The 16,364-nt window shown below is 37.0% G+C and overlaps 1 protein-coding gene across 3 annotated transcripts in view; it reads right to left on the bottom strand.

Annotated features, from left to right (window-relative positions):
* Nucleotides 1–16,364, bottom strand: part of MAP3K20 (mitogen-activated protein kinase kinase kinase 20) — a 209,835-nt gene that overhangs the window by 34,157 nt on the left and 159,314 nt on the right. For all 3 annotated transcript variants that reach the window (XR_011967694.1, XM_072612348.1, XM_072612349.1), the window contains exons 12-16: nt 13,470–13,514; nt 11,182–11,212; nt 10,948–11,087; nt 6,540–6,602; nt 4,987–5,079 (exon numbers count right to left, since the gene is read on the bottom strand). Coding sequence is in view for 2 of the 3 variants with exons in the window: in XM_072612348.1 (XP_072468449.1) it covers nt 4,987–5,079; nt 6,540–6,602; nt 10,948–11,087; nt 11,182–11,212; nt 13,470–13,514 (372 nt within the window). In the remaining variant the exon portion in view is untranslated. The remainder of the gene's footprint in view (nt 1–4,986; nt 5,080–6,539; nt 6,603–10,947; nt 11,088–11,181; nt 11,213–13,469; nt 13,515–16,364) is intronic.

Genomic DNA, 16,364 nt, shown 5'->3' with positions numbered 1-16,364 from the left:
GTTTTTCTCATGCATTTAATATTTGAGTTTCAGAGAGCGAAAGATTGAATAGAGGAGGGAATGATTAGAGAAAAGGCCTTTAGGAGGAGTAGGATAGCTTGACCAATTCAGATTCATTTTTTCACTCACATTGATATTTTGTGTCTAAGACTTCCCAGTCATGTGAACAACAAGATGGAGGACTAGATATTTTCTCTGACACATAGGACCTCTTGAACCTCTCTAAAACAAATCAGGAGCCAAAGACAGAGCAATTTCAACTGTCTCCCTGGTTGATATCCCAAATCCTTAAGAAAATAAAAGGAAAAAACCTACCTCCAAATCCACGAACTAATGTTTAAGGTCCCTAAGCTCACTCAATACTCCTCCCCGACCTCCCACTCACCCAGTAGCAAAACTGTACTAGCAGACTCAAGAACGCAACAGACTTACAACAAAATCCACCTCTACACCCCAGTATATCCTCCCTCTTTCCAGTGCCACAGATATCCCAGTTCCAACCAGAGAAGTTTGCTCCACTGTGACAGCCAGCATGGCTCCAAACTTTTAGTAGCAAAAGCCTACTGGGGTTTACAACCCCATAGCATCAGTGCTGGAGAGCTTTAAACTGCCAGTGCCAGAGAGAACAGCAGCTGGACCAGGGAACTGAGGAACAGAGAAAGTGTGAGGATAGATCACCAGAACAGGACATCCTTTGTGTCTTTGTATGTGGGGGCTGTGCAGCACTCCTTTAAACCTGAGAGAGAAAGAGCATAGCATCCAGCTAAGGCTAGTTCTGACCAAAAGTAATTTGGGGCAGAGACATAGATTGGTATATCAAGAAAAAGTCCCTGGGGAAACCACCCTCAGAGGGGATAGTCAGAAAGTAAATAGGGGAAAAAACTGTGGGGGATGGGGAAGGCTGAAATTACCAAAGCTCTCAGGAAAAAGAAAGTACAAAGATCTTGAACATAAGTAGATAAATCAACATGAAAGAAATTAACAAGAGAATGAAATATGGCCTCCAGACCTAGTAAATGAATTCAGGCATCTATAAATAAATAAATAAATAAATAAATACATAAATAAATATTGCAAAACAGAAGAAAATGATCCAGCAAATGACAAAACAAAGGACCCTATGGAATGTGAGGAGAAAACGGAACCCCAACTGTTCCTGACTGGTTCAGAAGAAAAATAAGAAATATAAGAGCAGAAATTATGACCTCTAGAGCAAAAATAATGGGTAAAATAGAAAAACTGGCATCTATGATGGCAAATGTCACCAAAGAAACAAAAGAGAGAATAATAGGTAGAAAATATAATTATATTTATGGTCTAAAATTTCCCCCTTTTAATTCCTTATCTTGCACTGACATTAATAACTGGAAGAGCTGACTCAACTTAATTGATTAGGAAGGAGGAAGTGGCAAAAGTGGCACTAGGCTGTAAGAATTCAGGCATAACTAATGATGTACAAAATCCATATATATGGATCATCAAAAATAGACACTTGAATCATCCATGACTTCTTAGTGTCACTGAAAAGAAACTTTTATCTTTAATTTTTCCCATATCAAAACTGGCCAAACCATTGCTTTCCTCATAGAAAATTAATTTGTGGGTTAAGGTTTTAAAATTTTGTTCTGACAAGAGTGATATGAGGAAAGTGTTTCTTTTATTGTAAACTGCAAAAATACTTAGAAAAGTAAATGAAATGCAACCTTGCCCAGGACATAAAAATATGCAGTTAAGTGTAGTGTTAATTTTTAGAGCAGGAGCTTAACCTTTTTTTGTGTCATGGAAACTCTGGGCAATCTGGAGAAACTTGGGAGCCTTTCTTAGAAAAAAAGAAATGTTTATTTTTAAATTCATAATTGAAGAAAATACTAAGTTTCAGTTGCAAGCCAGTAAAAATAAAGCTATTTTTTTCCTCTTCAACTTCATGAATCCCTATATTGTGATCCACTCTTTCTCTTTCTAGTGCTATGGAGATCCCAGCTCCAGGGTAACAAAAGGGTCCATGGACTCAGGTTTGAGAACTCCTGATCAATGTGGACTTGTGTAGTAATCATTCCTGATGCCTTTAAATGAGAGAAGAGAGGGAAAATCTCATGTATCTGGCTTCTTTTTTGGTCAGATGTTGCTGATAAAAAGACATTTTTGAAAAAATTAATTGAAAGCATACACTCCATTGGAAAAAAAAATGTGGAATCTTACTTGTGGATCAAGTTTTGCTCAACTAAAATCATGGCAAAAGAACTGACAATTTTTGTCAGTAGAACAGTCAATATTCTTTCAAGGAAATGTTGGCACTCGTACGAACAACACTGAAAGTAATCTGGGACAAATATCTTACAAATCTCAAGTCATGAGCCAATCACAAAATTTGTGATCACTCACAATAGTCATTCATTAAAAGGAGAAACCTGAAATAAGTATGATCTGAAAGCAACACCACACACCTGGATTTTAATTCTATCCCTGTGGAATTGATATTCCTAAAACATAGATCAGACATATATCATTCCTCCCATTCCCCTCATGTAAAAAATCTCCAATGGCTCCTGAAGATAAAATTTCCTACTGCTCTTAAGATAAAATACACTTAACACCCTCTGTCATCTGACTTTCATTTACCTTTTCAATCTTATTTCACATAATTCCGCTTTACACATTCTCTCCTCCAGTAAAACTGGACCATTTGCTATTTCCTGTACATGATCATTTTGATGTTGTTAGTCATTTAGTTTTCTTGACAGAGATCCTGGAGTTGTTTGCCATTTCTTTCTCCAGCTCATTTCACAGATGAGGAAACTGAGGCAAACTGGGTTACATAGCTAATAAATGTCTGAGGCCAGATTTATACTCATGAAGATGAGTCTTCCTGACTCCACTCCAGGGAGCTCTATACACTGCATCACCTAGCAGGTACTAGTCACTGTACTGATGTGAATCATAGGAATTCATTGGATTTTGAACTGGAAAGTATCTCAAAAATCATTGAGTCCCATATCCCTTTCTTTTACAAATGAGAAAACAGAGTTCCAGAGAGTTGAATTGATTTTCTAATAAGTAATAAGGAGAAAAGCCAAGTTTTGAATCCAGCTCCTCTGATTCCAAATCCAGGATATTTTCCTCTCTAACTCATTGCAATCCCATGACCTTCTCTCTCTTTTTCAGATTGGTTTCCCATATCTCAAAAACAAAACATAACAACAAAAGTGAAAAAAGCAAAACAACAACAAAAACAAAACTTCTTAACTTTGCTAATTCTCAAGCTATTATCTATGCCCTCCCCCTTCCCTTCAGATTTTAGAAAAATTACTCCATGCTTATTGACTCCACCAACGAGTCCCTCCATCCGTTGAGTCTATTGAAACTGCTCACTCAGAGGTCACTAATGACCTCATGATTGCCAGTCCTAATGGCCTCTTCTTGGATCTCAAACTGAGTTTTCTGCTCCATTGACAATGTTAACCATCCATTCCCAGTTTATCTATGATAATCTCTCCTTTCTTACTTTTTGTGATGGCTGCTTTCTATCCGGGGGCTACTCCTATCTTTTAGATGGCTCCTTCTCAGATCTTCACTGGTTTATCTTCTAGACTAATTGCAATGGCTTCAGTGGTTTTTTCTATATTGATGATTCCTCAAACTATAACTCTAGAGCTGGCTTCTCCCTGTCTGAGTTCCACATATCCAACTACTCACTGGATATTTGCCCTTGGATGTTTCAACCACATTTCAAACTCACTATGGCCAAACCTGCTCTTCCTTTTAACTTTCCTGTTTCTTTAGATGGTACTGCCATTCTCTTAAATACCTCAGGCACTAGCATTTAGGGGGACCAGAAGAGGCTAGTCGTAAAAAGAAAATGGGCTATCACTGAGAATTACCTATAGTAGGCTATTAAAAAATGTTTGTTAAATAAATGAATGATGACACACAGAGAAAAGCCTGATTTACTAAGGCTAGCTTTAACATGGTTTTAGTTCTGCTACAGCCTCTTCCCCCAGCACCAGCATTATAAGAGGTCCTGCATTAGGGATGTTGACATTTACATAAGTTTCTATACAATTTAGCTCTATTATTTAATTTTCTTTATTACAAAATATGTAGAATCAGAAAGCTATACTATAAAAGTTCACCCTATACTAAAGATTAGCTTGTGTTCTCCACTGTGGCTACTAGACAACACATTAAGATTTGGTCCTGGAGATAGTTTATGAGGTCAGCAGTCCTTCAGCTGGGAAGTGGTTTTGTGTGTTTTATATTAATTTATTAATTTCATATTAATTTAGAACACAGCTAACATCCCTTACTAAAGAGTAGAGAACTACAGATTAGGAAGCTAAAGTAGAATAAAGGAAATCTCAGATAAGAGTATAAATAGAATAAAGTAAATTTAAAAGCATCCACATAATTTGAAATATAGTTGAGTGCCAAGGAAGTCAAGACATAGAAAATCCAAAAGATTCCCATCATTATGTTTGGTAGCAGCCAAAAAAGCTAGAAACAAGAGGAGCCTGCCATTTGGAGAATGGCTAAACAAACTGGAATTTTGGAGTGAAATATTATTTTGCCCAAGAGAAATAATAACTTTGAGGAATTCAGAGAAACAAGGGAAGACTTGTATGTGGCAGACTGAAATAAGCAGAACAAGGAGAAAAAAAGACGCATTGAGTACAAAAATATACAGCAAAATAACCCTAAAAGGCAGTTGAAGTCAGATTAATTAAAATGATCCATCCTGGTCTCTGAAAAGAGAGGACAAAACAATTTCCCCTTCTCAGTAAGGAAGTGGGTGATACAGGCTGTGGAATGCTGTATGCACTATCCAGTACAGTAATTTTATCAGTAAATTTTGCTTAGCTGCTTTTTTTTTTTGTTATGAGGAATAACTTATTGGAGAGTGGGGGAGGAGCAAGTATGGCAGGAAATTCCTGAGATGTAAAATATAAAGACATCAATAAAACTTAAAAATAAAAAAGAAATTTAGCCTACCTGTGGTCCAGTCCCTGGCTTCAAGTGAAAACCGAAGACAAGTTCAAGGTTTACAACTTTTTCTTCATTTTCTTCTAGTTCACTGGCTGAATCCTAAAAGAAAGGCACAGAGAACCATATAATCTGGGGTTATTGTTTTGTTCTTTTAAAACTTGAGGGAAGGGAATGTCTCACTCATTTAGCAAAGGTTTTTTTTCCCTGTCTGCTGTCTCACTTCTAGTATTATTAGGATTCCCCAGGGAATTAGATTATGCAATGCAAGGGAAGTGACAAAGTCTAAGTTTTTGAGAATCTGGCAAAATACAAACTCTCTTGCACTCAAAGGTCAACATCATTGTCTTATTTTTCAGAGAAAAATTTAAGAACTCCACCTGCCACCAGGGATGCAGTTAGCGCATTGAGATGCATTGTGGGACTTCACCTTGACAGCTTCCCCAGGTTCAAGGCGTTTATGAGCTATTTCCACTTACCTGTTATATAGCAGCCAGAGAGAACATGGTGGGACTGCAAAACAGCCTGAACCCAGAAAGGGCTTCCCATGTGAGATTATCAGAATGTTAGCATAGAAAACGGAGGGCCTTTAGGGAATCAGAGGAAGAACTTTCATCACACCTCTCTCTGGACAAGATTTTTCAGCAAAGTATGTGAGTGTACTTTTGACATATTCAATACAGCAGATTTAAATTATTTCCACTAAACAGCAGCACATCTGGCTGAAGGTATTCAAAATGACCAGAATAAGATAATGCCACAGGTTCCTGAGTGAGTGATGCTGCAGGGACCTTCTGTGAGATTTCCTTCAGGAACCTGGATGTTGCACAAAGGCCTACTGGAGAAAGACAGGAAACCATAGTTCTTAACTGCAAGTGTTAATACTTAGATTTCCCAAGTTGAGATATGTTCGCCTTATCATGAATATCGTGTTAATCTTTCAACCTGCAGGTGACAAGAGTGTTTTAATGACAAACTTCTAAAACTTCACTGAAAGAGCCTTTTGTTTAGTGGAGATAACTTTTTTTTCATTGTAATCAGTCTAATAAGACTTCAAACAAACTTTTACTGGCATTGGCAGATTGAGGTGTGTATGTGACAGGTGCATGGGTTCCAAGTGTTTCCTGGGTCAGTAACTGTAGGTACACCTTCAGGCCTCTTTGCTGTTGCTCTGACAAGTCCCCCCACCCCATCCTCCACCCCCATCTCCCAACTCTAGACATTTTCACTTATATCCTCCACGCCTGGATTTCTCTCCCTCCTCATCTCTGTGTCCTGGCTTTCTTCAAGTTTTTGCTAAAATTCCAACTTTTACACAAATCTTTCTTGAACTTCATTAATGCTAGTGCCTTCCTTCTGTTGAATATCTCCAAATTATGCAGTATATATCTTATCTGTATATAGTTGTCTACACCTTAGAGAGTGAGTACGTTGAGAGCAGGGACTGTCTTTTGCCTTTGTCTCCCCAGTGCTAAGAACAGTTCTTGGCTTAGCATATAATAAGTGCTTAATAAATGTTGGCTGAGTTGACCAGATTTTTAACAAGAAAAGATTTCACTTACCTTCGTTAGCGGTGGAAAGTGAAACAAATTGAGGTAATCATTTGTTAATTTCTCAATGGCTGACTGTAAAAAAAAAATGAAAATTAATCAAATTAATTATGTGCCTGTTTCCCAGGATCCCACAGTAATAAGATCATGATTAAAACCAATAGTGCATATAAAGACCAAAGGCTTTCATGCAAACTCTAATCCTGTAGGGAATCTCATATTCAACATATCCAATATTCAAGAGACATTCAACACAATGTTTCTTATTACCCAAAGTAGTATCCAAAGAGATGGACAATGTGATAGAGTGGATTAAAAAAAAGCTGACTTCAGAGTTATGAGGAAGAGAGTTCATTTGTCCCACAAACTGTCTCTGTGACCTGGGGCAAGTGACAATCTCCTACTACTTTAGGCGTTTATCTGAGTTTAAAAGTCACAGAGATATGTTCTTTCTTAATTGAGAGGTCCTAGTATCATCTTATCCCCATCCAAAGAAGTGTGAGTAGGTTGCACTTATTTAATAAAACATGAAGATGTACAAAGGACAAGCAATATCAAGCTAAGAAATAAACAAAATATTCTTGCAAGTACTGTCAGGGTAGCTGTGACCAGCCAGGTGCCTGCTTGGTGTCTGCAGGATGCAAAACAGCCAGAAAAACAAGGTGCATGAACATCGGCATCAGTGACTATTTGCCAAGGCTCAAATTCCATTAAATAGCTTATTGTATATTAAAGACTTTCATGTGGATATGTCCAAAGCTCTCTCTCCTGAAGAAACACAAAGGATTACTAAAGAATTTTTTTATACTCATCAGGTATAATTCAGTTTTTCCATGAACAGCACATATTGTTATTTATGTAGGGAGAAAAACATACTAAATGTGAGGGGTAGGGATGGGGGAATTAGATGCTTTTTTTTAAAAAGAAAAATGAAAGCTGTTGACACTTGACAATGTAATGAATACTTATTGGATGTTCAATTCCTATTCTACAGACCTTGTTCCTCTACATGGGAGCTTCAAGTGAGCAGAGAAAGAAGGGAGCTATGGGTAAGCTGAGAAGAACAGCCCTGGAGGAAAAGAAACAGCAAAATCTTTTGGTTCTCCTACTTTGTCTATCCTAGATCCATGTATATCCCAGCTGCACGGCCTTTCTGAGCTGCTAGCCAACTCTCAGAGTGAGATGGGCTGAGGCCAAGGCACTCCAAGTCAGTTTCCTCAAATGTAAAGTAAGGATTGTGACTCATAGATTCAGAGCTGTGGAGGGCCTTAGAAACCAACACATCCAATCTCCTTATTTTAAGGATGAAGAAACTTAGGGGGGAGAGGTTAAGTGATTTGTCTAAGCTCACCCAAGTAGAAGGGGGAAGAGACCTGATTCCAACCTATTTCTACTATACCATGAGGTATGCTCTTGAGGCCTCTCAAGGATGACATGTCCCTTTTAGCTCTAAAAATTCTATGACTCAATGATTCTAATTCTGACTGGCAAAGTGAGCACTAAAGCATATACGGTCTTCCAGTGCCTTCTCCCTTCTCCCCTCTCCAGAACTTCTGGAGCTAATCCTTCATCCCTTTCACTCTTCCCTGTCCAGGTGTTACACTGCTGAGTAGAGCTTCTTTTTCATTTTTTAACTGAGGGGTTTTGAAGAGGACAAGTCTTCAAGTCTCTGATGATAGAATGGCAAAGAGTAAAGCTAACATTTTTGATGGTGGGAAGTCCTACCCCTCACCCTTTCCAGTCATACTCCCATCACCTATACTGATATCTTGTGAAATCTGTCCAATCATTGGCCTCTGATATTCACAAGAAAAAGAATGATTCTATTTCTGAGTCTTGTTTGGATCTCCTGCAAACTTCCTGTACCCAGCACCATCAATATTTTAGTCATCACATAGCATCCCTATTCTCTTCAGGCTTTTCTTAAACAGAAGTGAAGAACTAGTGTTGAGGGTGAGTTTTTTTTTTTTTAAATTTATTTCTTGATGGTGGGCTTTTGTACAACACAATCACATGTGCTTCTACTTGGGACCTTTGTAATACAGAAAAACATCCTTCACATAGAATGATTTAACTAAGGAATGGTTAATTATGACAGAGGGACAGAAAACCTCCTGATGAACAAACTGAACTTCTTTGATGGCTAATTTCTTGAGGTTTTTGTTTACATTCATTTGCTTGCACTTTATCCAAATAAGAGAAAAGAGGCTGAATTCTTGTATCATGCAATAGTATATTTGTTAACAATATAAACTGTTATATACTCATGCAAAAGAGCTAATTTCCTTTGCTTATACTCAGACTGGGAAGCCTTGATCATCTCCAGGATGCAGAAAGCCAACCTGAGTGGATGGGTTCTCTTTTTACCATTAAAGGGGAATTCTCTAAAAAGAGAGCTTGAGGTTAGTCGTTGTCTATAACTGGCTGGCAAATTTAAGAGCACTGGGATATTGTTGGAGGTACCGTGAGGGCATTAGAACTTGGTGGGAAGTTGATTTCCAGAATTTTTTCCTTTATCTACTGTCTAAGTACTATTCCCTTACTCCTACTGGAAAAAAAAAGTAGTCTTGTTTTATTCCCTAAAATTCCCTAAAAGAATTCCCTTTGAGAAGTACTCTGACAAATAATTTTCATTAGCTTATAGGATTTAGGGTTGGAAGGGAATTTAGGCATAAATGAGTGCAATCTCTTCATTTGTCTGATGTAGAGACTGAAACCCAGAAAAATTAAATTACTTTCCCAAGGTCACTCAAGTAGTAAGAAGCCAGGACTGTGATTTAAACAAAAGTCCTTTTGCGCCAAATGCAGTGCCATTCCATTATGTCATACTGTCTCATTTAGCTTCAACAATTAAAAAAAAAATTAGCAGCTAAACCTGAGAAACCTCAGCACCTGGAGATCTTCGCAAGTTGTCTAAGGAGGACAACTGCTTTACCCTTTTATTTTTGCCTCTCTACATTCATTTTGAAGCGATGTTTTGTCTGTGGAGGAAATTTTGAGAGTCTGGAATTTTCTGACATATTCTGCCATCTTCCCAGAATTCCTTCTTTAGTGGTTGAATTCTGAAACTCCTCGCAAACAGCCTTAAGTAAGAATCTTTGGAAATATGTGAAGACTTTGTAAGTAAACTGGTTGAGTGGAAATAGAACATCAGAATACATGTGTTAATACCCCCTCCAGGTCAAAAATAATTAAGTTATGGAATTAATCAGTTTTCCCCTGTTTTCCTTCCTAACTACTACTATTGTTGAAGAAACTACAGTCCTTCCAATCACCAAGACTCCCAACCTAGGTGTTATGTTCAACTCCTGACCCTCTCTCACTTCCCACATCCAATCTGTTGCCAAGTCCTGTTGGTTCTTCCTTTAAAACACCTCTTGAGTATGTCCCCTTCTCTATTCTGTCATTGCCACCACTCTGGGACAGACTTTCATCACTAGTGAAGTGATCTTCTGGTTGGTCTTTCCACCTCCAGTCTTCCCTGGCTCAGAGCTATCTTCCAATCAACTGTCAAATTGATTTTCCTAAAATGAAGGTCTGATCATGTTAATGAGCCCCCTCTTCCCATCTGCCTCATTCAATAAACTCCAATAACTTCCTATCACCTTTAGGCTCAAATATAAAATTCTCTGGCATTTAAAGCCTTTCATAACCTAGCTCTCTCCTACATTTCCAGTCTTCTTATACCTCATTTCCTTTTTTAATGATCTTATTCCAATTAAATGTAAAGGCAATTTCAACATTCATTTTTTGAAAGATGTTGAGTTCAAGTATTTTCTTCCTCCCTCCTTTCTGAATCCACTCCCCAAGATGTCAAGCAATCTGATACTGGGTGTACATGTATAATCATGTAAAACATAATTCCATATCAGTTATGTTGCTTACATTTTATCTCTTCCACATACTCTGGACTCCTTAATGTTCCTCACATAAGATAACTTCCTCTTCTAATTTTACATTTTCACTGCCTGTTCTCCCATTCCGCCAATTCTCTCTCCTCTTCTCCTTCTCCTGGCTTCTGTCAAGTCCTAGCTAAAATCTTGCTTTCTGAAAGAAGTCTTTTCTGGTTCCCTTTAATGCTAATGCCTTGTCTCCGAGATTATCTCCAATTTATTCTGTAGATATCTTTTATTTACACAATTGTTAGCTTTTTATTTTCTCCATTAGACGGTGAGTTCCTTGAGAGGAGGTACTATGTTTTTTTGGGGGGGAGGGGATTTGACCTTTCCTTGTATCTCTAGTACTTAGCATAGTGTCTGACAAACAACAGGTAATTAACAAATGCTTTTTGACAGTGTTTTAAAACTTGCTCGATTGACCAAAATTTGGGTGATCTCTTAATTCTAGCATTTAAACTATGAAGCGTATTGGTAACCACAAGATGTGGATTCATGTTTTCAATATGTCTTATTTGAAATACCTTTATATGAATTATGTGTCCCCTAGAGACAATGCCCATGTCCTTTAAGTCCTCCTCATCGAGAAGCAGAAGCCGTTTCCCGGTGATGTTATTTTCTTTAAACAAGGTTGCATATATACTCATCTCTTCTGAAGAATCACCTAAGGGTTAGTGGAAAACAAACAAAAGGAATCAGGCTAAACCAGGTCTCAAAGAAACAAAATTCATGAATTAAGAAAGTATTATTCCACTTGCCTTTTCTGGTGAGTTGTTGCATCCAAAAGTACTGTGAAAGAATGGGAGAATATAGTTTTAAATGCAATTTTTTTGTCATCTTTTTTTTTTTTTAACACTGACAGATTTTTTTTTTTTTAAATTTGCATGGTAGTTGTGGCCAGATTTAACACTGAACTACTCAATCTATATCTATATCTATCTATATATTTTTTCCTGAAATTTGAATTTCTGGCTCTGCTTGCAAGGGAAAATGAAAGATCTTGCCATTTGTGGTTTTAGGACTTCAGGGTTAACACTAGATATATTTAATGATTCTTTAAAACAATATATGTATCTTGTTGAGGAGTTTGGGCATTTCATGGAAATTTTGTTTCTAAAGAATGTTTAGGATTTATATTTTCCACTTATTACAAGAGTTGAGAAGCCAGATGGTATAATGGAAAAGAGAGCTGGCCCTGTAGCCAAGAAGATCAAGTGATGCCTCTGAAAACATCCCAGCTCTGGGCAATTCTCTACAAATTGATAAGAGAGAGTTTCCTTATCTAGGAATTTTCTTTATGAATGAGATTATAGGTCTAGTCTCTATCCTCATTGAAAGAGTTAAATGTGGTCCTAACCATCTGGACATCACTGAGGGAATCCACACAAAGACTCTTTTAGTCCTAGACAGTATGAGAAGTTAAATGGAATAGTGAATACACTGTGAGGCTTGGAGCAGAAAAGACTTGGATTTAAATTCAGCCTCTGCCATTCACTAGCTATGTGATCAAGGGTGAATCACCTAAGCTCTCTGGGCTTCAGTTTTGTCATCTAAGAAATGTGGATAAGACCTGTAGTCCTCCCCTCATACAGTTGTTAATGAGGTTGAAATGATATAATGTATATAAAATATTTTTTATTACTGTTATACGATAGAATGGGGGAAAAATCTATCAAAAGCCATGAAACTTGTATTCTAGGGCTAGCTACTAATTAGTTTTGAAATCTTGGACAAATCATTTAACCTTCCCGTGACTCAGTTTCTTAATTTGCACATTTTTTTCTAACACTAACACTATAATGGTGTAAGCTCTTATCAAACAAAAGCTTACCATTTCATTCTATGATAACTTTTAGCCCAATGACCTCAATGCTTTCAGTATTACAGTATGTTTAAATTTGAGTTTGTAGAATGATTAATAAATACCAGAAGAAATTTTGTTTTTTCTTAGAAATGTTTTTTCTTTTCTCATAAGTGAGGTACCCAGTGTAAAAAAAAAAGTGCTTGAGAAACCTTGTAAAAGGTACTGATGAGGACCCATAACCCTACTTGTGTCAAAGATTTTAGATGGTACCTGTTCCTCATTAACCAAAAGTAGTCTAATCCATGATCACCAGAAGTTCACATCATACCTCCAGGAGATCCTTTAGGAGTGGTAAAGGAAGAAAACCTAGATCTCTCTACTGGTATGGTAACCCATCCCTTCCAGGCACTGGATTATATCTAGCCTATTTTTACTTTCCATCATAATGATCTCCTGAGAGTATAGAGCTGAACTCTGGGTATCTGATAGATATCATCTAGATAATTTTCATTATATCCCTAAGGAAAATTCATCCCTGTTCACATGTAGAGACTGAGGATTAAAAAATACTAAGGGCTAAATAAGATAGCTACTAGACAGAGTTTTACCTACAAGATATATGAAATACAGTGAGGCTTTTTTTGGGGGACATATAGACACTTAGAAACACTACCCAATTTTTAGAAACCCTCTGGATTCTTAGGATCTACAGAGACTTTCAGGAATTCCCTTGTGTTTCCATTGTGGGGAGTTTCAACGAAAGATGGCAACCATGAGGTTATAATGAGCTTGACAAACAGCAGGAAGGGTGACAATACTATTCAGCTGTGCAGAATTCCAGTCTCTACCCGGGTGAGTAGATAAGCTTTAAAAGAATCTGCAAAAGTAGCCTAATCAGGTTTCTTTAAAACCAAAGCAAACCAAAAAGATTATGGCCACTTAGTCCTGAAGTGTCCATATGTAGTCCTGATGTATCCTTAGTACTTTTCAATCACATTCACTTATGGTTTGATCACCTTCCAGATCAGTGAGTGTGAACACAAATGGTTTTGAAATGATCTCTGTTTTGCTTTTAAAGGGTCACTTTAAAACTTCAATGGGTTATCATGAGAAAACTAGAAATATAAAGCTCATAGACTCTTCTGTGGCTATAGTTACTTCCATTTGCACTTAAATCCTTATTTCTAAATTTATTCTCAATATATCCAGAAAGAATTAATGGAACTAATAAAAGATGCTTACCACATCATCTTCTGTCCATGCACCAATCTCAAAGGATGGCAGCAGCTGCATGGGAAATACGAAGGAGAAAAGAGTAATAATACCACTCTCTTTTTAGCCAAATTCCTTCTCTTAATTTTTGCCAGTCAATTTGACCTGGTTCTCCCTCTAGGTTGGACTAAGTCAATATTCTTTGTCTCATCATAAGATGTATTTGTGAGCATTCCATGGATTTTGACAACAGCAGCAAACATCACAAAGAACTTGCTACAACTTAATGAACTTATATAGAACAAAATACGTACAGAGTAAGAATAGTGGATGTGTAGCTCACTCCTCCGTATGGAATAATCCTTCTCTATAATGCTGCTTACTAGCATTAAGATGAGTCCTAACCCTATTAATGGTGGATTTCATTGAAGTTGATGCTTCCTTTACTGTGGATCTTCTTCACATGCAAGTTGCTAAATTTCATTTGAATCACTATTGTCCCCATCATTCCTCTCCAAACCTCTAACAATTAAGAGTTGGTAAGGAAAGGGTATCTGATCATGTAACATTTAACAATGGAGCCCCCAGCTAATGCAGCCAATTATTAATTGATAATAATTTATATGGTCATTTTGGAAGCATCACGACAAAATCTTTGTTTTAATGAACAAATTGATTTGGGTGTGCAGAGTTCTACAAAAGAAGCTATAGAAAAATGGGCTCCATGATCTCCAAATATCATCTTTCTTTTGGATAGCTGTACATTTAGTGCTGGACTAGAAACTTTTCCAGATTTTACCTTAACCCTGTTTCTAATTTCAGGGATTATTTGGTGAAATATCAAGAATTAAGATTGTAAGGATCCCTACGCTGATTTTACGTTTCATGATAGTGTTAGTGTTTGAAGATATTTTATGATAAATATCAGACAGAACCTCCTCCAGGATTTTTAGCTAATGAAGGAAATCAAGCAATTATAGGGAACGGTGGATATAAGTATAATCATGTATATAAAATAGTAACAAGAAATCAAGTCACTGGCATATATCACAGATAATTATATCCATATTGATAAACAACTTTTTCTTGGGGAAGGAGTTGGAAGTAATTAAAAAGCAAGAATTACTGTTATTTTGACACAGATACACATACATCCCCAACTGTGGTACCAAATTAAAATAGAAATGGGGGTCACTAGTCCACACATAAAGATCCCTGAGGCCACAAATTGACTTAGTTTTAAAATGTGACATTATCTATGTTTTATTTTATTTTAATTTATTTTGTAAATATTTCCTAATGTTAATCTGGTTCTAGATGCGCTCCCACACTTGGGAATGGTGTAAGTAGCACACCTTCTGTGTTTGACACCTCTGACCTAAGAGGCCTTTTTATGGAGATGTTCATTAGAAATTGTTTTTGGTGCCAAAGACTAATTAATCAACAAGAATTTACTAAGGGCTTGTTATGTACTAGGAGTTGGTGACACAAAGACAAAAATGAAACAATTCCTGCCCTCAATGAGTTTGCTTACATTTTAGAGGATTCTAAAGATCCATCATGAGACCCATGCTCTGAATGATAGAAAGATACAGCTCTTAATTTTTAGGAATTTAACCTGCCAAAATGTTTGAATCTCTAGTAGGATTACCCTGAAAATAGCCCTTTATCTTCTAATCACTCTGAACAAGACACCTTTTTTGTTGAATGACGAGAAAAGAATGCTAAGTTCAAGGAAGTTTTAATTTTCAGTATAAAAAATAATCAGAAGGTCTGCTGGTTAAATATCAATTTCATTTCACCAAATATCTGTCATTTGAAAGATATTATGCTAGGTACTGGGGACAAGAAAAAAATCCCAAATAAAGAAAAATACTACACAGTGCCCACCCTTAAGGAGTGCATTTAAATTCAATAGGAGGGATAAGAAATGTACATCAACATGCATCCACTAAAGTAGAATGCCGTAAAGGCAAAGGAAAGATCTAGTTAAGATGCTATAAAAATAAGAGAAGAAAGAGAGAACCTGGGAAGAGGATTGGAGAAATCTTACTGGAGAAGATGACTCTTGGAATAGGCTTTGGAGGAAGAGAAGGATTTTGACAGATGGAGGGCTTATGTTTGAGGCATGGGGGATGCCTGCACAGAGACAGGGGAGTACAGATTGGGACTGAGAAACCACTGATAATCCAATTTGACTGGAACATGATTGCATGAAGGAGAGTAATATGAAATAATTTTGGAATCCAGTTAGGGAAAGGATACTAACAAATCTCAAAAGAAGACAATGTATGCAGATTAAGGAGTTCAGGAGAGAAGGAAAACAACGGGTTACAGTAATTAGGGGAAAAAGTAATTGGGTTAGGACTTAAATGATAGAGTTTGGCCTAGAGAAAGATAAATATTCTGGACAAAGGGAACAACACAAGCAGAGACAAGAAAGTAGGAACAGGAAAGGTAAAAAAAACCTCTGGGACAGTGAGGAGAGAAGGTAGAAGGTTCATTTTGGGTAATAGTGGGAAATTCATTTTGATAAATTGGATAGAACCGAATTTAAGGGGGAAGTTTGAAAGACAGAAAGCAGTATTTTTAACAGTCTCCATATTAAATGTCTAGGTTAATACACGTTTGGTACTTCATTATAAATCTTTCATAAGATATTTATACTTCTGAAATCTCTGTTATTTCATGGACTGTGAGCTGTCTTCAGTGTCCTCTCAGGGCACTACATAAAGGCAGCCTTTTCCTATTCTCCTTCCTTCTTTAATAGATGCTTGCAGAGACTACCAAATACATGTACTCACCTGTTTTAAAGAAAAGGAATATAAGATAACTTGGGGAACAGATTTATAAAGCTAAGCTGGATTAAAGAAAATACATTATAGACTTGCTTGCTTTACTAAACAGCTGGATGCAGCTGTAAAG

This window comes from Notamacropus eugenii, chromosome 5, assembly GCF_028372415.1.
Source record: "Notamacropus eugenii isolate mMacEug1 chromosome 5, mMacEug1.pri_v2, whole genome shotgun sequence".
NCBI classification, from domain to species: domain Eukaryota; kingdom Metazoa; phylum Chordata; class Mammalia; order Diprotodontia; family Macropodidae; genus Notamacropus; species Notamacropus eugenii.
The sequence above is the reverse complement of the archived record's forward strand: the minus strand, read 5'-3'. Positions and strand labels throughout refer to the sequence as shown.